General features: G+C 38.0%; 1 protein-coding gene across 1 annotated transcript in view; it reads left to right on the top strand.

Moving 5' to 3' along the window:
* The window catches only part of IKZF3 (IKAROS family zinc finger 3), a 96,241-nt gene that overhangs the window by 1,465 nt on the left and 69,204 nt on the right, over positions 1-25,572 (top strand). Inside the window, exons 2-3 of the mRNA XM_005653923.4 lie at positions 17,210-17,263; positions 19,709-19,810. Coding sequence (XP_005653980.1) covers positions 17,210-17,263; positions 19,709-19,810 — 156 coding nt within the window. The remainder of the gene's footprint in view (positions 1-17,209; positions 17,264-19,708; positions 19,811-25,572) is intronic.

Raw genomic sequence — 25,572 nt, forward strand, 5'->3', positions numbered from 1 at the left:
GTGCAATTTTTACATGTAAAGATTTCATTGGCCAAGAACAGGAAAAAAAATTAGGTTGCTGTACACTATGAACAAGTAATTTAAAAAACTGTCATGCTTTAGTTCTTATAAATTAATTGCTGAATTTGTTTTGTGAAATTATAAATCAATAATCCAACACTTTTTTTTCCCTAGTATTAATCATTTCACTTCTCAGGAATAACGTACAGAGTAGTGTAAAACAGTGGAAACTGGAATGTTTCTCTGCAAATGTTTATATTTCTGAGTTCACTTATTTAAGATGAAATAAATTATTAACTAAATAGCATAATTTAGGATATTAAAGCCCTGACTTTTAGATAAGCCTGAATAAGAAAGGAGTGAAAAGTTGGGTAGGATTTGATTTGGAATGTACAGACTGTAAGAGGAAAGAGATAGAATATAGAATATGAATCAGTGATAAGCTGTAAATTTATGCAAGTAGATTATATTCATAGGTCCATAGAGATAGAATTTATGTGGTATGCTTAATGCAAATACTTCAGTACTTAAAGCAAAAGATAAAATTGACAAAAAGTTTATTGCTGTGAATTTGGCTATTTTAACATCAGGTCCCTGAGGACCAGAGTATTTGATGTAGTAAAATATCTGATTCATTATAGCCACCCAAGATTGACTAATCTGACTCATGTGTTTGATATTTAAAATAAAGTGCTTTTATATTATTTCGATATCTTGGTCTCAATCTAGAATTTGACCTGTAGTGTATACCTCTCATTTCTTGGCAATGTAAGAAAGTAGAATGCTAAATGCTAAATCAATGAACAGTGTGATGTTATTACCTTATGGAATACTTTTATTTTCTGCCTAATTTGGGGGTTGAATTAATATGCTATAGTTTAGTGTGAAATGTGATGCTATTTAGTCAATCATTCCTTCAGCATATAAACTCTTTTAAAAAATTCATTCATTTTTTTATCATCACCAGACATTTATCGAGGCTTTCTATATCTGAAGATGTCAAATGAATAAGCTTTTGAAGAGGAAGCTTGTCATGTAAAAATGAAAAGAGTTAAGGCACCTAATAAATCAAAAGCTGTAATTTTTTTCTTTTTTCACAATTTGTGATCTTAAATATTTTCTATCCGGAGGTTCTTTATGTTACTAACGTTTGTTATCTGTGCTTAATTATATCCTTTCTGTCTGGTATGGTTGAGAAATGGGTGGTTCATAAATATGAATTTCACAGGTATTGGCATAGTTGTCATTTAATATAAAATGTTTTATTTAAACAATATTGGATAGAGATCTAAGAGTATTTATTACACAGCCCTTTTCTTTATTTAAAAAGGTACGTAGGAAAAAAACTTTATCTTGGTGACCTAGGGTCCCTATTCTGACCATCAGGTAATGTGTGGTTCTATAGTATATTCTCACGGCAGCCGGGGGAGGGGCGGGGGGAGGGTTGAACTGTGTGAAACTGAATGTCCCTGCACTAAATAATCACAGGTTCTTGTGTAATTTTTGTCTCCTTCTTGATGTCAGCTTCTCCTTCGCACCACACAGCTTTTGTGGTAGCCATTTTTCATTTCTAGGTCCTTCTCTATGCTCCGAATGGTTGGGATTTACAGAAATAAAGCCTCCAGGTGGTGGGGTTGACTAGCCCTCCATTACGAACATGTGAAGACTGAAATGGTAAAGTTCAAAGGAACAAAAGCCACAGAAAGACCATGGGGTCGTAGTAGAACATAATTTTAGAAAATTCCTCTTTGTGCTCCCTATAATCCGAGATGCTACTTCACACTTGCATGTCTGTGCTACAGTTTTCACCCCATTCTTTACCTAGTTATGCCTACTCATCTTTCAGACTTTTCTCAGGCATTCTCACCATGAAGGACCTCCCTCTCATGAATTTCCCTAGTGCCTTCTGTTGGTCATTCTACCCAGTCTTTTGCCTCTCTCCAATTAGGCTAAGGGCCTTTCCTTACTGTGCCTATTTCTGCCAACAATATTGAAATTATTTATTGATTTAAGTGTGTTCTCCCATTGGTCTTTAAGATTCTGAGGGCAGAAACTGTGCCTTATTTTTCTATGCTCTGTGTTAGGAACAGTTTGTGGTTCATAGAAGACCCTCAGACTTTGTTGCATTCGGTTTAAAAAATGATGCTGCATGTAATTTTCATTCTGTTTATTATGATGACTTTTATTTAATTAATATTTGTGAATAAGGATTGGTGCTAGTGATTCTTTGTTAGAGAGGTCTCAGAAAAATTTTAAAGTACTTAGACAGTCCTTTAAGTGGTACCATTGATATAACAGAAAAAGAAAACTTAGAAAACCAAAAAATATTATTGGTTTTTGGCTAGAATATCATTTATTGCTAACTCTTATCTTTTAACTTTATATCTGCGATTTCAGGATCATGTCTTATTAGTCCATTAACGTATGGATCAAATATGAACAGAAATTTGTTTTGTCAATCAGTAAGATATATAGGTGGTGCCGTAAAATTAGCGTACGTTTTCCAATGATACCTTTTTAATACATAGTTATAAACTTGTCGTTAATGTATAAATGTCTATATTTATACTTACTTAGGACTCAAAGATTATTGGTAGATCCTTTATCAGACACCCAATATTAATTGGCTCCTGACTCAAACGGTAGTTCTAGACCAGATAGGAGAAGAACTGAGTGACTAACTGAAACCTGCCTATAGTAAGTGCTCAATAAATATTTCTGTGTGTGTGCTAAAGATTCATTAATTATTACGAAAAGAGATTCTAAATATCACAAGGACATAGAGTACACTCTGCTCTCAAGCCTTTTAAAAATACAACTCTCCCATTAACTGGTACATTCATAAAAATTAGAAATCATAAGGATGACCCCAAGGCTTTTTGAACCACTTTTTAAAAAAGATGAAATAATAAAACAGTAATTATATCTCTAATATATGTGGATTAGTTGAAAAGTGGTCTATATATAACTCAGTAATTATTACTCAATATCAGACTACTTTAATCCATAATTACTTTGAATGAGGTAATTTTTTCATCCTTAATTTAAATCTGCATCCAAAATTAAAGTTTGTAGGATCCAAAGTGGTGTAGGGTAAATAAAAATAATTTGGAGCTGATATCATATTATATTGGATATATGTCCCATTTAGGAGAGATGACAAACTAAGTGTTTATTAATGGATATGAAACAGAATAAAACACATTTATGGAACAGTACTTTTTACTTATCGTCAAAATCAGCTTGCCTTATAACTTTTTATATCAATGGAATTGGCAACATATCACACATTGTATTTATTAATGAGTATACTTAGAGATAGCATTTTTGGCACATCAGGTTATTTATGCATTTATAAAGGAAACTTTTTTTTTTAATAGGGGAAATAGAAAACATTTCAATAGCATCACTGATGAAACAATGCCAAACTATGTTTCTACTCATAACTCTTAATTGCCCAAAGATTACTTAACCAGGTTTCTTGCTTATTTTGGTCATTACTACACCTGTAGCCCCATCTAGACTGTCAGGTTCCAAAGTGTAGGGATCTTTTTATCTCCAGTGATAGCTAGTACCCAGCCAGATCCCCAGCACATAGTAGGGCTGCAGTCATATTCATAGAATAAATTAATGAATGAGTTGCCAGTGTGTTTGGTAATTTGACCATTTATTTGTTCGGCTCTTATGGTAAAGAGAGTAAGGAAAATAGTGACATAGAAACAAGTTAAATTTGCTGGTTAATTTGTCGAGATGCCGTTAAAGGTTTGGTAGACAAGTTTGGAATATTGGCTTAATCCAACACGATGAATGCTGTTACCTTTTTCTAATCCAATATTGCCTCTACCATGGAGGAAATAATATAGTGAAATCTAACTTGGGTTCGTTTTAAAATTTTGCTACATTCTTTGTTTCAGTGTAGTACTGCATACCCCATAATAAGCCAAATTGTTTATGTTCTGATTCTTAAAGTTGCGAATAATATATTTTACTTAATTTGAGCTCTCTATCACAGCATGATCAGTTTATCTGAAAAGTGTTATCTATTTGAGAAGCTATTAACATATCAGAATATTTGGCACATCAGAACAATTTCCTGTAGTAGTAATCATATAGACTCTATGGATATGAAAAAAAAGATTATGCTCACTAATCTATAAATACTTTTTATAGCTATGGAGTTACATGATAGCGGATGTAAACTATAATAGGTCTGGTCTGAAGAACTAATTTTTATAACATTTAACAACTAATTTTTGCCATTTATCTCTGTAGTTAAATAATCACTTACTAATACTCACTATTAGTTGATTGATTATATGCTTGAGTACAGTGCAGATAGTATCACAAATGTACATCAGAGGCTTGATTTAAATTTCATTTGACTTTTATGTGTATCATTTACCAAAATTTTAATGCATTGAGGATTATCCACATATAAATTTACATTCCGACCTCAAAATAAAACTTTTGAACCAACTCCTTGAAAATACTAAAAATTTGATGTGAGATTGTAGTTCCACACTGGTATTTTTTTTCCTGTGCCAATTTGCTCATGTAGAGTTATTTAAATAAGAATATCAAAGAGAGACTACTGCTAGACCTACCTAGCTGTTGCCGCTTTCCTTGCCCTGATCAGCCCCTGGCAGCCCTCTGGAACTCTGGAGTTTCCATAGAACACATTTTGAAAACTACTGATTCAGACTGTTACATGTTTTTCCTGTTGGTAACCCTGTATCTAGACTTGCCTCTTTGAATTCATTTTGAGGGTTGCTGCAAGAATGATCTTCCTGAAATATCAAGTTATTCCCCTGCTCAACAAACATCTTAAGTATTTCCTAGTTGGGCATTTAAAATAATCCACAGTGTGGCTTCAGTATACCTTGTCAGTGGCATCCTATCTTGTAAAGTTGTTATTCTGGACTGCTCAGTGTTCCCTGAGCACATTGCTTTTCCTAACCCCCATTCTAGGCTCTTCAAACTCAGCAAGTCCAAAAGTGAACTCACTGTCTCTCCAACCCAAACCAACTTCTGACTTCTCAACACTAATATCACCACAACTGTGCCAATTGAAATCCTCACTCATCCATTATAGTCTGTCTGAAATCCCTTGTCTTTTAGGAAGCTGTTCCTCATTCTAAGGTGGAATCTTTCCCTTTCCTGAAACTTAGTAACACTTTATATCTATCTAATGACTTCTAGACTCAAACTCCATTTTATGTATAAACATAAAGTGTGCTCTCATGATTTTAAAGCCATCTAAATTGTTTAAGAATGCAACTGCTGTGTAAATTAAGAGATGAGTCTTTGTTTAGAGAGCCAAGACTTTTGCCATTATTGATGCAGCCCTTGTATCCTGCATTTTTTATCTTTTGCATTCATGGTGATTCTATAAACACACCTGACTACTTTCTTATTGTGTCTTCTAGAATAATTGTGCTTTATATTTACATGTTAAAATTAATTTATTATTTATTTCACTATTATGTTACAGTTAGGGCTTTAATTTTAGAAAACATATGTGTGGAGAGATTATATTTAATTTACGATGACAAAGAGGTATTATAAAATATTTTTTCTAAAGTGAGGGGCAGCTGGCACCATCTTGAGCTCTGCCCATCCACTTCAGATGCCTTAATAAATCTCTCTTGCCGTATTGAAAAATAAATATAGTGACTTGGTCTTGCTAAGGTTGAGAACTCTAAGTTTCCTATACTACGAGAGACCGGCCGCAGTGTAAGAAAATGTGTATGAAAATCACCTTGCATTCTGCTAGATGCAAAGTTAGTGTCCAGCAAAGTTCAGTTTAATTTGTAAATCATTTGCAAGGATGCTTTAGATCCTTGCTAAGTATGGTCTGCGGACCAGCAGCATTGTGGAATCTCAGGTGGGACTTGCTGAATCAGAATCTGCATTTTAACAGGATTTCTAGGACATTCTTGTTCGTGCTGAAGTCTGATAAGCATTGCCCACAGTTTGAAATGTATCAGGGAAACTTATTGCCATTTTCATAGCACAAGTTGGGTTAGTGGTTGATTGCCTTTTTTTTTTTTTTTTGGCCACCCCAGAGACTATGGGTCCAGGGATCCAAGCCACACTTGTAATGTATGCTGCAGCTGTGGCAGCATGGATCCTTAACCCTCTGTGCTGGGCCAGGGATTGAACCTGCATCCAAGTGCTCCAAAGATGCCACTGATCTATTTGCGCCACAGCAGGAACTCTCCTGGATCATCTTTATATATGGACTTAGAATGTATTTTTTTATTGTTTAAATGCTGATTTTAAAAGATAGCTGGGCAATGAAAGTTTTATAAATCTAATTTTGACTTCCCTTATAATACATTTTATAACACAGTATAATCCAAAAGTCAGAAATCTTTATTCATTCATTCTTCATTCGCAAAAATATTTATCGATTGGACTTCCCCTGTGGCTCGCAACAAAAAAAATTCATTGAAGAGTTTCCTTGTGGTGCAGTGGATTAAGGAACTGATGTTGTCACTGTAGTAGCTTGGCTTGCTGCTGTGACATGGATTTGATTGCTGGCCCGAGAACTTCCACATGCCGTGTGCACAGCCAAAAAAAAATAATTATTGAATGTCCTTTATGTGCCATATATGCAAAATATTGGCAATGCAATGATGAACAAGACAATGCTTTTGCCCTCATGGGATTTACAGTCCAAGAAGAAGACAGGCTCCCAAACAAATAAATCCCCAATGAAATAATTAAAACTATGCTAAATATTATGAAGGAAATTAAAGTCCTAAAATGAAGGGTAATGGTCAAGGGCAGCGCTGGTGAACCTCTCCTCCAGAAAAAAAAGATCTGGCTAGAGATAGAAATTTGGTCATCCTTCCACATAGATGATATTTAGCACAATGGGAATAATTGGAGTCATAGAGGAAATGTATTGTGAGAATGGGGCTCAAGATTGAACCCTGAGAAGCATCTCATTTAGGTGGTCAGGTAGAGGAGGAGGGGCCAGCATAAGAGAAACAGCAGTGGCAAGACAGGTGAAAAACCAGGAAAGTAGGGTGTAGCAGAATTCAAGAGAGAAGGTTTCATGAAGGAGTGAGTGATCAGCCCTGCTGAAGGTTGCTGGAAAATCAGATAAGGTGAGGGCAAAAAGTGTGGGTTGGTTTTGACAACATGAAACTTGCAAGTGACCTTCACAAAAGTGCTTTTTGCAAAGTGGTGGGGATGGAAACAGTTACAGCAGGAATGGGAGTAGGGGAAGTAGAAACACTGATACCAGCCATTTCTCCCCCCCCCCCCCAAGTTTAGCTGGGAGGGGAAGTGGAGAAATAAGCGGGGCTGTTGTTGGAGAGAAATGTGGATCAGAGGTTTTATTTGTTTGTTTTTGTTTTCCAAAGATGAAAGACACAAACTATCTGTAGCCTAAGTTCACTGAAAAAAAAAAAATCAAAGATCAAAATTGAAACAAATCTTGAAATCTCAATTCTCAGGAAATTTGGAGAATTTGCTATCACTGAAAATATCTTCATATTTATTTGGCATGTAACATGTAAATAAATTTCCTCACTGTGAGAATTTTTGTATAATGCCTATTCAGTGGGTGTTAGTATAGTTATAATCTATAAGGACTCTATAGCAGAATTATGAGAGGAGTTCCCATTGTGACTCAGCAAGCTATGAACCCAACTAGTATCCATGAGGTGGAAGTTCGATTCCTGGCCCTAAAAAAGAAAAAAGAAGAATCATGAGAAACGCTTGAAATTCAAACTTTTTTAAAAAGTGGGAAGTTATTGCCATAATTGCGTTTCTAAAGTTTTGGATTTTAGATATTTGAAAATGAGTTTAATAGATTTTTTAAATTAAGGAATAACTTATACAATGAAGTATACGTCCTTACATATATAGGTCGATTAATTTTTACCTCTGTACGCACCTTCTAGGTCAAGATATGGAACATTTGCATCACCCCAGAAGGTGCCCTGGTGCCCATTTATAATACCTTGCTTTAGCCCAAGTAAAACACCATTCAGATTTTCTTGATTGTCTTGTAAATCATACAGTACGCACTTTTTTTGGTGTCTGGCTTCTTTTGCTCAACATACCTTTGAGATCCATCCATATTGTTACATTTACTAGTAGTTCATTCTCTTTTATTGTTGAGTTGTATGAACATAGCATAGCTTGTTTATTCATTGTACTATTGATGGACATTTGCTTGTTTCCAGTGGTTGTATAAATGGTGAACATTCTTATACAGGTCTTTTGGTGGACATATACATTCATTTTTCTTGGGTATACATCTAGGACTAGCATTTCTGGGTCGTAGAATAGGTGTACATTTAGCTTTGACACATACTGCCAAAAAGTTTCTACTTTTGGGTTTTAAAGCCTCTGCTTAAACACTTCCAAGACTAGCATTGGACCCTCTCACTGGCAATGTCTGGGAGTTCCAATTGTTCCACGTCTTGCCAACACTTGCTATTGTCAGTCAGTCTTTTTAATTTTAGCCTTTCTGGTGAGTGCATAGTGGTATTTCATTGTGGTTTTAATTTGCATTTTCCTGATGAGTAATGTTGTTGAGTACATTTTTGTACGTTTGTTGGCTGTTTAGATATTCTCTTTCCTGAAGTACTATAAATCTTCCATACATTTTTTTTTAAAAGTTGGATCGTTTGTGTTTTTTTTTTACTGACTTTGTAGGCATTAAAAAAAACTTTTAGGAGTTCCTGTCGTGGCGCAGCAGAAACGAATCCAACTAGGAACCATGAGGTTGTGGGTTCGATCCCCAGCCTCCCTCAGTGGGTTAAGGATCCAGTGTTGCTATGAGCTGTGGTGTAGGTCACAGCCAAGGCTCAGATCTGGCATTGCTGTGGCTGTGGTGTAGGCTGGCAGCAGTAGACCCCTAGCCTGGGAACCTCCATATGCTGTGGATGTGGCCCTAAAAAGCAAAAACTAATAATAATAATTTTTTAGAAGCATGTATTTTGCCATATGTGTACTGCAGCTATTTTCTCTGAGTCTGTAATTTGCTAATTTATTTTCTTAATAAATGCCATTGCACCTGTTTGTCTCCCAGAAATGCTATAAGATAATATGAAGTCTCATTTACTCTCCTGGGCTAAGTGCTTGGTGCCACATTTTTGGAGGACCACAGGCAAACAAAACCAGATTCAGAAGAAAGCTCTCATCATGGTTAGGGAACTGAGTGGTAGCCTTTGAGTAACAGCTTATTCTGGATATTCCCAGAAAGCTGAACTAGGACCTGAAATGGACAGTTTAGGAAGTTTGAGTTCCATTACATTTCAGGAGTAACTTTTTAAATCATTCGTCTTTCTGAAATGGGAAGGTATAACTTCTGTTCTTGGAAGTGTTTAAGCAGAGGCTTTAAAACCCAAATAGGGAGATATTGGAGAAAATTCAGGTATCAGGTGGCAGGGAAAGAAGAGGTAAGGTAGTTAAGATATCCAGTCCATTTCTAAAATTCTAACTTCATCAGTTATAGGAATAGTTTTTGTTACGCAGAACTGTTCTTGTGATGGTAAGATTCCAGGAATGATTGTATGTGGTATTAATAAAGAGAAATCATGAAAGACCTTTCAGAAATAGTAGCTAACACTTCTATGCCACATCTATAGTCCTAAGTGTTAATGTTGTAATTATGAATTCATTTTTGTAGTCAGTGACTCAGTTTCCAAAGTTTTTAGTTAAAAAGTAAAAGTGGACATCTTAGATTTTAAAAAGAGGTTGGAGGATAGAGGAATCAGTGTACTGTTAGGAAGACAAAGAGGAATGTTGATATTCAGAAACCGCTTCTGACAGTTGTCAGGCACCAGTGCCGCTGGCAGCTGGCAAAGTCAATGCAGGATCCTTTCTAAGACTGACATTTTGCTCTTTTAGCATCTTTTCTTCCTACTGGGAAAACAGAATAGCAAGTAGAAATCTGACCTCTGAAACTAAGAGTAGAATTTTATTAGCTGGTGTTCTTAATTGAATGATAATTACTTGAAGTAAGAAAGCAAAGACAAGTTTATAACCATTCAAATTCAAAATACATTAGCAAAATACAAAATTTTGTTGCTAATGTAAATATTTGATTTTGTTTGTAGATATTCACATGTGAATTTTGATGAATTCTCAATTAACCACACTCCTGCCGTTTCCAAGTTTAAACTTTATTTGTAATCTTTTACAAGATTACACATCTCTTCATTTTTCAGCACATAAAATGCTAGAATCTCTGAGAAAAATCTTGGTATCCTTTAACAAAAATTCTAACTAGTGAAAACTTTTTAACAGCATCGTTGTCGAAGAAAGAGAATCTGAAGGAATAAAAACAAGTTTGAAATTGTAATCTCTCAGTAAGCATGTGATGAAGTTTGTTTTCAATAATGGTAGAAAACAATTCGAGATTTCTAATAAAGGCTTTGAATCTGCAGAGTACTTGGAAGGCTACAGAACAAATAATCTTTAAATTTTACAGAAAATATATTTGTGAGCTTGATCAGTAATAGAATAGTTATATTTTTTACAAGATTTATTATTTAAGAAGTAAAGCATCAATGGAAAACACCAATGATTTAATTATATCTAAAACATATCATGAGATTAGTTATTTAGTTGTGGAAAGAGCAGGAGGACAAATGATACGAAAGAGTGTTAGCCAGGGTTTTCTGCTAGATTATAATTTCAACTTTTAAATGAGATAGAGAAAATGGTTTTATCTAATGAGATCAAAAAATCCTAATGTATATGCTAAGTTTATATTTGTACATTTTTAAATGTTTTATCTGGGAGTTCCCTGGTAGCCTAGTGGTTGGGAATTCAGCATTGTCACTGCTGTGGCTCAGGTTTGATCCTTGGCCCAGGAACTTTCACATGCTGTGGGTGCACCCCCCAAAAAAATAAATTTTAAAAATTGTTAAAAAATAAAGTATTTTTTCTGGATGTTTGCCCCTGTGGGTTTTTTTTTTTAACCCTCTAAAAAGTAACATTAACTTCTTTAATCAGTGAATTTTGCAAAATGCTTTGTTTGAAAGATGCCATCTAGATCCCTTATCTCCTTGATCCCTGCATTAATGGAAACTATTTTGCCCTGAAATTCCAATTGCAGGAGTTTGGAAATAGTATTTGAAAATGGTTATTGTTAAGCTGTCTCCTAGTACAGTATCTTTAGAAGTTTAGTTGGTATTTAGTTTTTAGAGATGATTCGATTCCTGATCCAGAGTTTTAATGTTTGTTTTAAATAAACAGTTTTGCTGTGAAAGGTATCCCAAGCAGCAATGAGACATTTTAAAATCTGGAGCGGTGTTATTCAATAGCATTTTCTATGATGATGGAAATGTTCTTTATTTGTGTTACCCAATATTCAAGCCCCTAGCCACATGTTCTGTTGAGTCTTGAAATGTGGTTGGGTGGCTGAGAAACTAAATTTTTAATTTTAATTAACTTAACTTTAAACTTATATACAGCACAGTATTAGTGTTAGTATTAATAATAATAATAGATTGAAAGCTGGTCTTGGCAAACTTTTTTTGTAGAGAACCAGAGAGTAAATGTTTTAGGCTTTGCAGGTCACATAGTCTCTACTCCAAGTAGTCAACTCTGCTGTTGGAATACAAAAGCAGCCATAAACCTCACATAAATGAATGGATTTGGCCGTGTCCCAATAAAATTTTATTTATGAACACTGAAATTTGAATTCCATACAATTTTCAACAGTATTCTTATTTTTTTTCAATCATTAAAAAATGTAAAAATAATTCCTCGTTCACAGGCCATACAAAAACAGGTGATAAGCTATAGTTTGCAGAACCTTGACCTAGAGTGTTCATACGTAGCAAAGACAGAGATTTAACAATTCATGTGTTCATTCAACAAGTATGTATTGGGTGGCCATCACGAGTGGGCACCCTTTTGAGAAATGAAGATAGCGCAAAATGGCAACGAAAACGACAGCCAACATCCCTGTTTTCGTGGAGTTGATATTCTGATGGTGGGGAGACAGATTTTAAAAATGAAAAAATATATTTCATGAAAAAAAGTAAAGCAAGAGAAAAGAAAGTGACGATGGAGAATGACATTTTATTACAGGGTAGTTAGGTGAACCCTGTTTGATGAGGTAACTTTTGAGCGTACACCTGAAGAAAGGAGGAGGGCCGGATTGCTCTCTAGGGAAGGGCATCTCAGTGAGGGTAAAGGAGGGTGAAAGTAAAGGCCCTGAGGCAGAAGCACGGTTTATGAATTCAAGGAACAGGAGAGATGTACAAAATTGATGAGATCTGTATTTCAACAAAATTAACCCACTTCGGAATTCTTCTGTCATTTTCAGCAGGTATGTATAAATATCAGTAAAGGAAAATATATTTCTATCAAAAGCAATATAGGGGTGTTCCCCAGGGCTCAGTGTGTCAAAGATCCTGTTCTCTCACTCATGTAGCTCAGGTCGCTGCTGTGGCACAGGTTCAATCCCTGGCCTGGGAACTTCTGTATGCCTTGGGTGTGGCCAAAAAAGAAAAAGGCAATAGAGGGAACTTTCCTTCTTAGCTTTCTAGAGCATTCTTTTTGGAAAAAAATAGTTTAAAGCTATGTTGACTACCAACACATCAGAAAGACCCCAGTAGATCCCACCATGGAACCTTTTTTTTTTTTTTTTTTTTTTTTCCTTCTTTTTATGGCCACGCCTGCAGCATATGGAAGTTCCTGGGCCAGGGGTCGAACTGGAGCTGCATCTGCGATCTGTGCCACAGCTTATGGCAATGCTCGATCCTTAACCCACTGAGTAAGGCCAGGGATTGAACCTGCATCCTCACAGAGACAATGTTGGGTCCTTAACCTGCTGAGCCACAGCAGGAACTCCCCATCATGAAAACTTTTTGAAGGCTTTTTTGACCTGAAGTATGAAGAAGTTACAAAATGGTCCATTAAAATCTATAAAGCTTTTGCTTCAGTTAGAAATATTTTAATAGATTTCTGGTCTTCAGATGGGCATCTACTGGACTTCATATTTTTACAAAGACCTTTGCGTTCAAGAAGAGGAAATGCACTTCAATCTATTTGTCCTATGTCTTAAGTATTTTTTAGCACCTAAGAAGAACATCCATGTAGCATGATTATAGATGGTTTTAACGTCTCATTCAAGCTCTGAATACTTCGGCAGTGGAATCTCTTCTTTCTCTTGGAAACTGTATTAAGTTCCTTCTGGTGTTATTTACTGCACACGAAGGCTGCTGGAAAAAAATATTGCAAGCTATTTAAATGTCATTGTCGGAGAGTTTAAAAGGCTCAGAGGACGAGGGGCTTTTTCCTTTAGGTCACCAAAGCAAAAGGCATCTTGCTCTGTAGTAACTAAAAGGTGTTTTCACATGAAGTTTGCTCATGTGAAACTTTTGAGCTAGTTTTTTCTTTTTTTTTTTTCCTGTTCAGAATCCCTTTAGTGTGCAGTTAAAAGTTTCACAGTTAGCTTTAAAAAAAAACAAAACTTTAAAAAACACTATCAAACTTACAGAAAAGTTGCATTACAGTTAAAAAAAACCCAAAACTTTCTTTTTCCGGAAATTTTGAGAATAAGTTGCTGACATGAAGCCTAGCACTCTTGACTATTTTAATGTGCTATTCTGCCTTCTCCTAACACAACCACAAAACAACCATCAAAATCAGGAACTTAACATTGATACGTTACTACCATTTAATCCTCAGACCCTATTCAGATTGTTTCTATAATGTCCTTTATGACAGGAGGATTCTGCTCAGAATCACAAAATGTATTTTGTTGTCACTGTCTCCTCACTCACCTTCAGTCTGGAATAGCTGCTTTGTCTGTCATGATGTTGACACTTTTGAGGATTACAAGCCAGTCATTTTGTAAAGTATCCCTCAATCAGAGTTAGTTTGCTTTCTCACAGTTGGATTCATGTTAGGCCTATTTGGCAGGAATATCACGGAAGTGATACTATATTCTTTTCATTATCAGGGGCACATAATTTTCACGTGTCTCGTTACTGAAGGTGATCACTTTGCTCAGTTCCGGTGGTGTCTACCAGGTTCTCCACCATATAGTTTATCTTTTAATCTTTGCAGTAAGTGTTCTGAGGAGAAGCATTTTGAAATTATATAACTATTCCTTTTGTTACTAGATCTTCAATTTATTAACTTATAAATGTCCATATAGATTCATGAATTTCTTTTTTTTTTTTTTCCAATGGGTTATAGTCCAAAACTACCATTATCATCTCGATGGTCCCTTGTCCCAGATTTGGCCAAAGCCCTTTGAAACGATTTCTGTACCCTCTTAACATACTTTCTCCGTTCTGTGAGCGTTTCTTGGTTCTGGCACAACAAAATAATCCAGACGCGCCTGTACTTTCCCTGCCCCAGGGCTGGAGTCAGCAATTTTCTAAGGAGTCTGGTTCCTTTAAGTTGAGAATGATATTTAGAAGTGAATATCTGTGTGCGAAAAGCTGTCATGGTGTTGCGGCTGCACGCTGCTCCCAGGTGCTCTCAATAGACAGGGCTAGAGGCTATGTGTGTGTATACCCTACACACATTTATGCCTATATTTTGTATCTATTTATTAATGTAGTGGAAGCTGTGTGTTTCTGCCAGTACTTCCATTTCCAATATAGTACCGTAGGTTTTCATGTGTGTAATGTCCTTCTCTTAACAAGAAAAACCTGGGTCTCATTATCCTTATTATGTTTTTCTTATTTGTTCAGTCCTCCTTTATATAACCAACCGTCCGTTGCCACCTCATCTCCTCTTCAGTGAAGATGCTCTCCTTACCTCCTTTGGGTTCTGGCATCCTGTACCATGGCCCCTGATCTGTGGGGACACTCTTTTCAACTGTTGGGCTCTGACATCCATCCTGATGCAAGGGCTGCCGCTAACAGGTGGCTGCCTTCTTCACCCCACTCCAAGTTCTGATGCTTTGCACTGGACCACTCTGGCACATAACTCTCCTCATTCCATTTGGCCTCCATCATGCCAGCCTCCACCGTCCCTGTATGAGTGCCTTTCTCACCCTGTTTCATCTCTGAAACCCTGCACCAGACCGCCCCCAGGCATAGATTCCCTCTTCACTATGCTCAGCCTCTGACTGCTCATGTTAGGCCATTCCTTACCTGGATACCCTTATCGTCCCTCTCAGACTCTAACACTCCAAGTCAGGTAATTCTCCTGCCTGCATGCCCTTTTTATCCTCCTCAGGCTCTGCCCTCCCATGCTGTCTGCCCCTTGTGTAGAATTCCTCCTTATCTCGTTCTTGAATGCCCATCCCACACAGGCACTCTTCATGCTGATTGGTCTTTAGCAGCCTGCCCTGGCCAGTCCTCATTCCTTGCATGGATGTTCCTTTCACCCATCTTGGGTTTTGACACCACATACCAGGTTGCCCCTTTGTTTATTTTTTAAAATATCTGTATTTTCTCTGTCCTAACTACACCACAGCTCACGGCAGTGGGGATCCCCACCCACTGAGCAAGGCCAGGGATTGAACTGCGTCCTCATGGATGCCAGCTGGGTTCTCTTATCACTGAGCCATGATGGGACTCCTGGAATGCCATCTTTAAAGTCCTGGAAGGGAGTTCCCATTGTGGTGCAGCAGGAACAAATCAGACTAGGAACCATGAGGTTGTGGGTTTGATCCCTGGCCTCACTCAGTGGGTTAAGGATCCAGCGTTGCCCTGAGCTGTGGTGTAGGTCGCAGATGCAGCTCAGATCTGGCGTTGCTAGGCTCTGGCATAGGCTGACAGCTATAGCTCTGTTAGACCCCTAGCCTGGGAACCTCCATGTGCTGCAGGTGCAGCCCTAAAAAGACTAAATAAATAAATAAATAAAGTGCTGGAAGAAGGCTATCAACCAGTAATTCTATGCCAAGTAAAAAAATCCTTTATACAGTGGGGGGAAAAATCCTTTAAAATTGAAGAAAAAAATAAAGATATTTTCAAACAAAATGAAAACTAAGGAACACTCCCTTTGTTCGTAGCAGCACTGTTCACAATAGCAAAGACATGGAAACAACCCAAATGACCATCTACAGATGAATGGATTAAAAAGTGGTACATATATACAATGGAATGCTACTCAGCCATAAAGAAGAATGAATGAAAGAATGCAGCAACATGGATGCAACTAGAGATTATCCTATTAAGTATAGTAAGTCAGAAAGAGAAAGACAAATACCATATGATACGATTTATATGTGAAATCTAAAATATGGCACAAATGAACCTATCTGCAAAACAGAAACAGACTCGCAGATATAGAGAACAGACTTGTGGTTGCCAAGGGTGAGGGAGGAAGGAGAAGGATGGATTGAGATTTGGGGGTTAGTAGACGCAAACTGTTACCTTTAGAAAGGATAAACAACAAAGTCCTACTCTATAGCACAAAGGACCTATATCCAATCTCCTGGGATAGACCATAATAAAGAAATATTAAAAGTATGTGTATGTCACTTTGCTGTACAGTAGAAATTAGCACAAAATTGTAAATCAGCTATACTTTATTTTTTAAAATTCATTTTAAAAAAACCTAAGAAAGGTTTTCACTCATAGAGTTGCACTACTAGAAATGCTAAAAGAAGCTCCTTAGGAGTTCCCGTCGTGGCGCAGTGGTTAACGAATCCGACTAGGAACCATGAGGTTGCGGGTTCAGTCCCTGCCCTTGCTCAGTGGGTTAACGATCCGGCGTTGCCGTGAGCTGTGGTGTAGGTTGCAGACGCGGCTCGGATCCAGCGTTGCTGTGGCTCTGGCGTAGGCCGGTGGCTACAGCTCCGATTCAACCCCTAGCCTGGGAACCTCCATATGCCGTGGGAGCGGCCCAAGAAATAGCAACAACAACAACAACAACAACAAAACAACAACAAAAAAAGACAAAAGACAAAAAAAAAAAAAAAAAAAAAAAAAAAAAAAAAAAAAAAAAAAAAAAAAAAAGAAGCTCCTTAGACTGAAGAGAGAATAACCAGTAGGAATTCAGGTCTGCGTGAAAAAAATGAAAAGCACCAGAAATGTTAAATATGAGGGTAAATACAGAGTACTAATTTTTTCCTCTGCTGCATTGATGATTCCTTTTATTCTCCTTGAGGCACTTTTTAGGAAAGATACAAAGAATAGTCCTGCTCTGAAGAGGAAATCAGCTGCTGAGTCTTCCAAAATGGTATCCTTATTAAATTTAGAATGCTCAATCCTGAAAAAATTTACTCTTAAGTAGCTAATATTAATAATCTTTTTCTTTTCAGATATAAAACCAAATGTGGAACTGAAAAGCAGTCAGGAGCAGTCTGTGTCCACAGGTAACTGCAGGTCTTTCCTCTCTCAAATATGCCTTTACTGAATAGACCAAAGAAAGGAATATTCTGATTGCAGTAAAAATGCTTTGGAAATGCGTTGGGGAAAAAAACGTGATTGTCTTTTCCTGATATAAAATAATGCATCCATTTAGATCATATAAGTTCTTTACCTCACAGAGCCAAACCATACCACCTAATGTTAATCACTGTTTTTTTTTTTCTTTTTAAAAAATTTCAACTGAACTGATTGATTTGAATAAAGACAGTTTTGGTTGAACAGTATAGTAGCTTTATTATCATTATTTTTTTTGGCCATACCCATGACAAATAGAAGTTCCTGGACCAGGGATCAAATCCGCACCACAGCAGCGACCTAAGCCACAGTAGTGACAATGCTGGATCCTTAACCACCAGGCCCTCATGAAACTCCTAGTAATACAGTAACTTATATTTGAACAGCTTGTGCTTTTCACTTAAGAACAGTAGTCAGAAATTTTTTTTTGGTAAGGGGCCAGAGAGTAAATATTTTAGACTTTGAAGGCCATAGATAGTCTCTGTTGCGTATTCCCCTTTATGTTATTTTACAACTCTTCAAAAATGTAAAAACCATTCCTTCCTCCTGGGCCCATACAAAAATAGACCATGGCTCGATTTGACCCCTTGGACCCTGGTTTGCTGACCCCTGCTCCAGAATAAACTATAAACATTTAAAATAATCTATTTCCTAAAAATAACTTGGTTTTGATTCCTTTGTTTGAATCGAAGCTTAAACCGTATTATAAAATTTACCACTTAAGTGCCTTGTTGTATTACTGTGAGTTGTAACCTTATATTTTAGTTAAACCTGTACCTCATATTAGTTGTTCAGACATGCACTTTATGTCCATCATTTCAGGTGTGAGAAAAGTAAACTATCATTTAGAGCAGTGCCTTAGTGTCTTAGCATGTAGGTTATAATATGCAGAATTGAGAAGCTTTACCTATAAATCCAAACTTGAGTCCATGATGACCACATTTTCAGGACTTTTTTTTTTTTTTTTTTTTTGTCTTTTTGCCTTTTCTGGGGCTGCTCCCGTGGCATATGGAGGTTCCCAGGCTAGAGGTCTAATCGGAGCTGTTGCTGCCAGCCTAAGCCAGAGCCACAGCAATGTGGGATCCGAGCCGTTTCTGTGACCTACACCACAGCTGATGGCAACGCCAGATCCTTAACCCTCTGAGCAAGGCCAGGGATTGAACCCGCAACCTCATGGTTCCTAGTTGGATTCGTTAACCACTGAGCCACGACGGGAACTCCCACACATTTTCAGGACTTCCTAATCATAGATTTCATGACTATGTTTCCATTTCACTCCTGCCTTCCAGTGAACCTTCTGCTCCATGTGTTCAGTCATGCCTGCAGCTGAAAGGAAGCCACTGCAGAGTTTCTGCTCATCCCTCCTACTTCAGCCCCTCCTTTGACTATTTGACTATTTGTATTTGAATATTTGTTGCATATAATAGATTCTCAGTAAATATTTTATTGAATATTTGGAAGGAGTTTGATAGCAAGTGGGTATCTTTACTGTTCATTTCTTTCACTGTCTTTTTTTTGTTAAGCTACCATGCTTGCATGTGAAATACCTCCAGCTACATTTGCCTTCTTCCTTACTTCTAATATTATCACTATTTAGTGTACAAAATTATATTTTTGTTAAATTTGATCTTTAATAAGTTTGCTGTTTACTTTAACCATGCTTTTATTATGTCTTTTGCCTTTTATTTAGGAACTCCCATTATTTCCCTTAGTCTCTTTCTGAGTCTACATTATAGACTTATCTCTTGTCTGAATCTTGCATTACAGTTGTGGGTTTGTCTTATAGACATCGATAAAGTATAAAGCTTCTTGAAGACAGGAATTATGACTTATTCCTATCTGTACCCTTGTCAACATTTAGTAAATGTTTGAAGGAAGAAAAGAACCGAGGGGCAATATGTTTCCACAGAATCGCATATATACTGGGAACAGAAAGGGAAAATAGCATTTGGTATACAGAAGCTTACACGCTTCCTCTCAGGAAAGCACCTTTTGCAAATTGAGTTATGCTAGTAGTTTCCAGCTCAGTATCTCACATCATTATATATTGATATTTCTTGGTCATAACTAGAAGTAACATCCTACTGAATATTGTGAGATACACCAAGGAAAGAGAATTTCTATCCAGAAGGAACTTGAGTGCATTTCAACTCAGGTGAAAGAAATATTCAAGAAAATTATACCTCATGGAAAAGCACATGATCCTTGGGCATATTTCTAAACCTCAAGAGTTTTCTCATATATCCTACTTGAGTGTGTGTGAAAGGGATATTATCTCTCACTCAGGGTTTGGGTGAAGTTGAAATAGGAGTCTTATAAAAATGTTTATAAAAATCCTTTAAAGTTGACTGCATAAAATTCTTTTTATCTCTTAGAAGGTTCAGTGCTTTTGAATGACTACGATTTAACCAAACCTCATGAAACAGAAAATGTGGACGGTGCCGAAGGCCCAGCCAATGAAGATGAAGATGTAGGAGGTGAGCCGTAGTGAACAAACCCAGAAGCTAAAGATATGGTTGAGGCTTAATATAGAGGAGAAACCAGGAAATCTCCAAAGGAAACTTGCATTTGTGGGTTGAGTTGGGAGGAATTCACTTTTGTTCACTTTACACGTCTACATTTAATAATTTGTTGCAGGATATCAGCAAGTTTTAAGAATCTAAGGTGCTTTTTCAGTATCCAAGTTATACTACATTTCTAAAATAGTATGTTTATTTTACTCTTTTCCATTAAAAAGTGATACGTGTTCATTATAGAAAGTTTGGGTGTTTTCCACCATTCTCCAATTCTCTAGTCACCAATTGGGCATCTGACAATTCAATTCCATTCTTTAAAAAAATTTTTTTTATTATAGTTGATTTACATCATTAGGTCAGTTTCTGCTGTACAGCCAAGTGACCCAGTCATACATCTCTACACACTCTGTTTCTCATATTATCTTTCATCATGTTCCATCACAAGTGACATAGTTCCCTGTGCCATACAGCAGGACCTCATTGTCTATCCATTCTAAATATAGCAGTTTGCATCCATTAACCACGGACTCCCAGTCCATCCCACTCCCTCCCCCTCCCCCTCCCCCTCGGCAGCCACAAGTCTGTTGTCCATGTCTATGAGTCTATTTCTGTTCATCTGTGGTAGTAGGGTCATCTGTGCCATATTTTAGATTCCACATATAAGTGATATCATGTGATATCTTTCTCTTTCTGACTTACTTTCCTTAGTATGAGAATCTCTAATTCAATTCATGTTGCTGCAAAGGGCATTATCTTGTTCTTTTTTATGGCTGAGTAGTATTCCATTATGTATATGAACCACATCTTAATCCATTCATCTGTCAGTGAACATTTAGGTTGTTTCCATGTCTTGGATATTGTGAATAGTGCTGCAGTGAACACAGGGGTGCATGTATCTTTTTCAGTGAAAGTTTTGTCGGGATATATGCCTAGAAGTGGGATTGCTGGATCATATGGTAGTTCTACATTTAGTTTTCTGAGGTACCTTCATACTGTTTTCCATAGTGGTTGTACCAATTTACATTGCCAACGATAGTGTAGGAAGGTTCCCTTTCCTCCACACCCTCTCCAGCATTTGTTATTTGTAGTTTTATTAAATGATGTAGCCATTCTGACTGATGTGAAGTGGTACCTCATTGTAACTTTGATCTGCAGTACTCTAGTAATTAGTTATGTTGAGCATTTTATCACGTGCCTGTTGGCCGTCCATATATCTTTGGAGAAATGCTTATGTAGGTCTTCTGCCTATTTTTCAATTGGGTTGTTTGTTTTTTTGCTGTTGAGTTGTATGAGTTGTTTGTGTATTTTGGAGATTAAGCCCTTGTTGGTTGCATTGTTTGCAACTATTTTCTCCCATTCCATAGTATTTTTTTTAATGGTTTCCTTCACTGTGCAAAATCAATTCAATTTTTATGCAAATTTCTAGAATTAGCACAGAACCCACAGATTAAGGGTTCAGTCCCACAAGACTGCCCTCACTTCAGACACCAGTTGAAAGTACCAGGTCCCCAGGTTATTACCTGAACATCTGTCCAATGTGACTACAAATTCAGGATTTCCCACAACGGCCCCCCCCCCGGTTTAATAATTTGATAGAATGACTCACAGAACTTAGGAAAGCACTTTATTTACTGTTACTGGTTGATTATAAAGGACACAGTTCAGGAAATACCAAATGGAAGAGGTACACAGGGCAAGGTATGGAGGGTGTGGAGTTTCCATGCCCTCTCTGACCACAGCACCTTCCCAGCACCTTAACATCTTCACCAGAAACTCACTGAATCTTATAGTTCAAGAGTAGTCCTAGAGCTCAGTCTCCAGTCTCCCCCCATTTCCTAGAGGTTGGTGGGTGGGACTGAAAGTTCCAACTCCCTAATCACTTGATCTTTCTGGTGATCAATCCATCCTGAGAGTATCTAGGAGCTGCATCCTGTCCTCTCAGTAGCATAAACTCAGGTGTGATTGAAAGGGGCTTCTTTGAATAGCAAAAGATGCTTTTATCACTCAGGAAATTCCCAGGGTTTTAGGAACTCTGTGCCTGGAACAAAGACCAAATATATGTATTTCCATATTTTGTCTTTCACCACAGAATCTCATATAGAAAAAGGATCATCAAAGTCAAAATATACTGGTGTCACACTCAGTCACACTCAGTCATTAGTAATGAGTCCAGTCCATCATCATGTCGTAAGAAAGTGTCTCCCGGGTGCGACCACTCAGGTTTGCAGACTTCCATCTGATTTTGTCAGGTTCCAAAGGCAGGAGTGGTCCCATCAACACATGTCTTCATCTTTTCAAGCGTCTGGTATAGTTGAGCTAAGAAATAATTCTATTCCCTTGCTCTGAGCCTCTCTTGAGATTGTGTTATAATATTGGATTTCCTTTATTAAGCAGCTCATTGATTCATTCCTTTACCTTCAATTATTATTCCTCCTCTCCATGTATTTCATACCCGGACTTCTCCCCGTTTGGAAGGAACTTTGGGTTCAGCCACTGTGCTGGTCTAGGTTTCAGGCAGAAATACTAATCCAGTGAAGGCCTCCCCTTCAGTTCACTCCTGTCCACTTAGGGTAGAGTTACTTAGGTACAGAACCAGTGGGCTTATACCCCCAGGCAACAGCTACTTTGAGTGTCAACCTCAGTTTTGCCAAATGGAGTAGAGGCCCACCCTGTCCTACCAGGCCTTCAGGAAGTCTGACATAAAGGTTTAAAACTATACTTACAGTTTCTCGTTTAGGCATCATCCCTATTTCTGCCAGTTATGGTTGCATCCTTGATCCCGTGACCATAGGGCATCAGATAGGAAAGAGAAAGTTGAGGAATGTAGAGAAGAAAAAAAAAGTATAGTTATCATACCAGTGTCCTCTCCCCTTTGAAAGAATCATACAGCCATGCCATCACCGTCCCTTCCTCCCATGGAAAAAACTGTATCGTCATTATAGCAGCTCTATCTCCCCTCACTTCCCCACATCCCCCAGAAAAACAGAGGACTCTGTCTAGTGGGGAGAACACTGCCTTAGCTCCTCTGACGTTGAGTGTGAACACACACTCCTGAAGACACATAAACCAACCCTTCATGCTTACATCCCCCCCTGTTTTAAATGACCCATGTTTCAACAGCCTGTTCCAATTCTCTATGAAAGTGTTATTCTGAGGAGAATATCTCTTTGGCCATGCATTGTTTGACATTGTGAACCGTAAAGTGTATTCCTTGGTCTGAACAAATGTGGTTTGATGGTCCAAATTGGTGCAATATCTTCTGTTCCAGTTCTTTCATAGTACTCTGATCATTCTCATCTGCCACCAGATAAGCAAAGCCCAGTCCAGAGTCGGTGTCCATTCTGTCAAATCCTATTTGTAGCCCCACTGGGACCATTGGCCTTGGTTCAGTGTACCTACTTGCCAGCTATGTGTGGGGTCTTCCCCTTGAGGAAGCACCCATATGCATCCGTAGCCTCTGTTTCTCTTATTGGCACACAGGATAGTTCTTGGTGGTATTTTGAGCCTCAGAGGATGCAAAAGGAAAATGTCCTTCTGCACCGCTTTGGTCCCTGAATGTGTACTCATTTCATGGACCCAGAGGGCCACCTCAAGCTAGTGCACCATGACATCCACTTGCTTGTCATCATCCAAACCTGGAAGGGGATTCTTCTGATGGGCATCAACCTGTCCTACTTGAATGTACCAATCAAATTCCCGTGGTGATTTCCACAAGGCTATGCTCCATGTGAGCATCCCTTTAATAGGCCAGATTTCCATTGCCCTCTGCCTAACAGTATGGCCAGGCCATTGGTCATCACTCCTAAGTCAGGTAAAAACTGAAACCTAGAGGCTTTTATTATTGTCCAATTTTTCCGTCACTCCTTGGGAAACAGCATGTAATTCATCCCATCAAACTGATTTATTTTTATCTTTTCAGTTAGAATGGTAGTCTTCCAAACAGAATATTGGCCATTTACCTTGGAACTCCTGTCCATAAACCAAGCAGCCCTTTGTTGGTGAGTCAGGAGCTGTTTATAGGGCACTGTCTAAGTGATGATAGAATCTAGCTCCTCCCACAGTTCCAAAGTCATCCTAGAAGAGGCTCCCTGCTTGTGAGTATCTCCTGCTTACATTCCCTTTGTAGCATAACCCTGTATAAACCATTTCCGTTTTATTTTATTTTATTACTTTTTTTTTTTTTTTTTTGGCTGAGCTCACGGCGTGTGAAAGTTCTCAGGCCAGGCATTGAACCTGCACCACAGCAGCAGTCTGAACCACAGTGGTTACAACATTGGATCCTTAACCTGCTGAGCCACCAGAGAACTCCCCATTTCCATTTTATTATAAAACTCTTCTGGGCATTGGATGGCAATCGCCCATTAGAGTGTTTTTCTGATATTACCTAATACATCATGAGTATTTTAGATAGTAAGATTATTTTTTGTTCTGCAATCATAGGGGAAGTTTGAATTAATGTCTGATATCAGCCTACTAATTTTCACCTCAGATAATTCTCTGTTCCATCATCTCAATAGTCGTCACTAGGAAGTGCTTTCAGTCTTTGCTGTAAGTCCCAATCTATGCTCCACATAGAGCTATCACACAAAATTTGTCTGTACCAGCACTCCAGCTTCTCTTCTACACTGTGTGGACTTGGGCAATCCTATCCATTCCCGTTTAGCATGTCCAATTAATATTGCCTGGAGGATAGATTTACATGCCTCCTGTTTAACAGAAATAGTTCCCCAGTCAGACACAACATCCATCCCCATAAGACATTCAGGTAAAAGAGACTCAACCATTTCTGATACCAGTTTTCATACAAACTTTCACCTTAATCCATGAACCCTTATATCACTTTAAAAAAATCAAAGTGATGATTCACAATGTTGTGTTGATTTATGGTGTACATCAAAGTGATTCAGTTATATGTATATATATATTCTTTTTCATTATGGTTTATTAAGGATACTGAATATAGTTCTCTGTGCTATACAGTAGGATATTCTTGTTTGTCTCTTTTATATGTAGTAGTTTGTATCTGCTAATCCCAAACTCCTAATTTGAAGCATTGATGGTATCATGGTTAGCATAACTGCCTTCCAAACTCCTAATTTAGAGCAGGATCAAGATGGCAGAGGATTAAGATGCGTTATTCACCTTCTCCCACAACACATTAAAAAAAAATCTACATGTAGCATGATTTGCACAGAACATCTACTGAACACTGGCAGAAGACCTTAAACCTCCAAAAAGGGCAAGAAACCCTCCACATAACTGGGTAGAACAAAAGTAAAAAGAGAGAGAGAGAGAAAAAAAAAAAGAATCAGAACAGGACTTGCACTCCTGAGTGGGAGCTGTGAAAGAGGAAAGGAACCCACACCCTGGGAAGCCACCTAACTGATGGAGAGATCAGCTGAGATGGAGGAACCTCAAAGCCTCAGAGAAAAGTGCAGCGGCTGGACCGAGGAAGGCACAGCAGAGAGAACTGCACAGACCACTGGTATCACCTCCCCAGACACCACAGCCTGAGACCCTTGGAAGGGGACTGGCTGATGAGACTCAAGTCCAGAGGTCAGTTCTGAGGAGAGGACTAGGGTAGGCTGTGTGGAGACAGCCTGAGGGCCTACAGAGCAGTGCACAAAGGGCTGGGGAGCAGAGAACCACAGCCAAGGGAATTCGGGAGGAGGTCTGAGCCCACAGGAGAAGCAAGGCACCATTGTCTGGGAGGAAGGGCAGAT

This window comes from Sus scrofa, chromosome 12, assembly GCF_054392235.1.
Source record: "Sus scrofa isolate SSC_HxYL_T2T_F1_AM1 chromosome 12, Sscrofa_HxYL_maternal_Yorkshire_Landrace_v2.0, whole genome shotgun sequence".
Lineage (NCBI taxonomy): Eukaryota > Metazoa > Chordata > Mammalia > Artiodactyla > Suidae > Sus > Sus scrofa.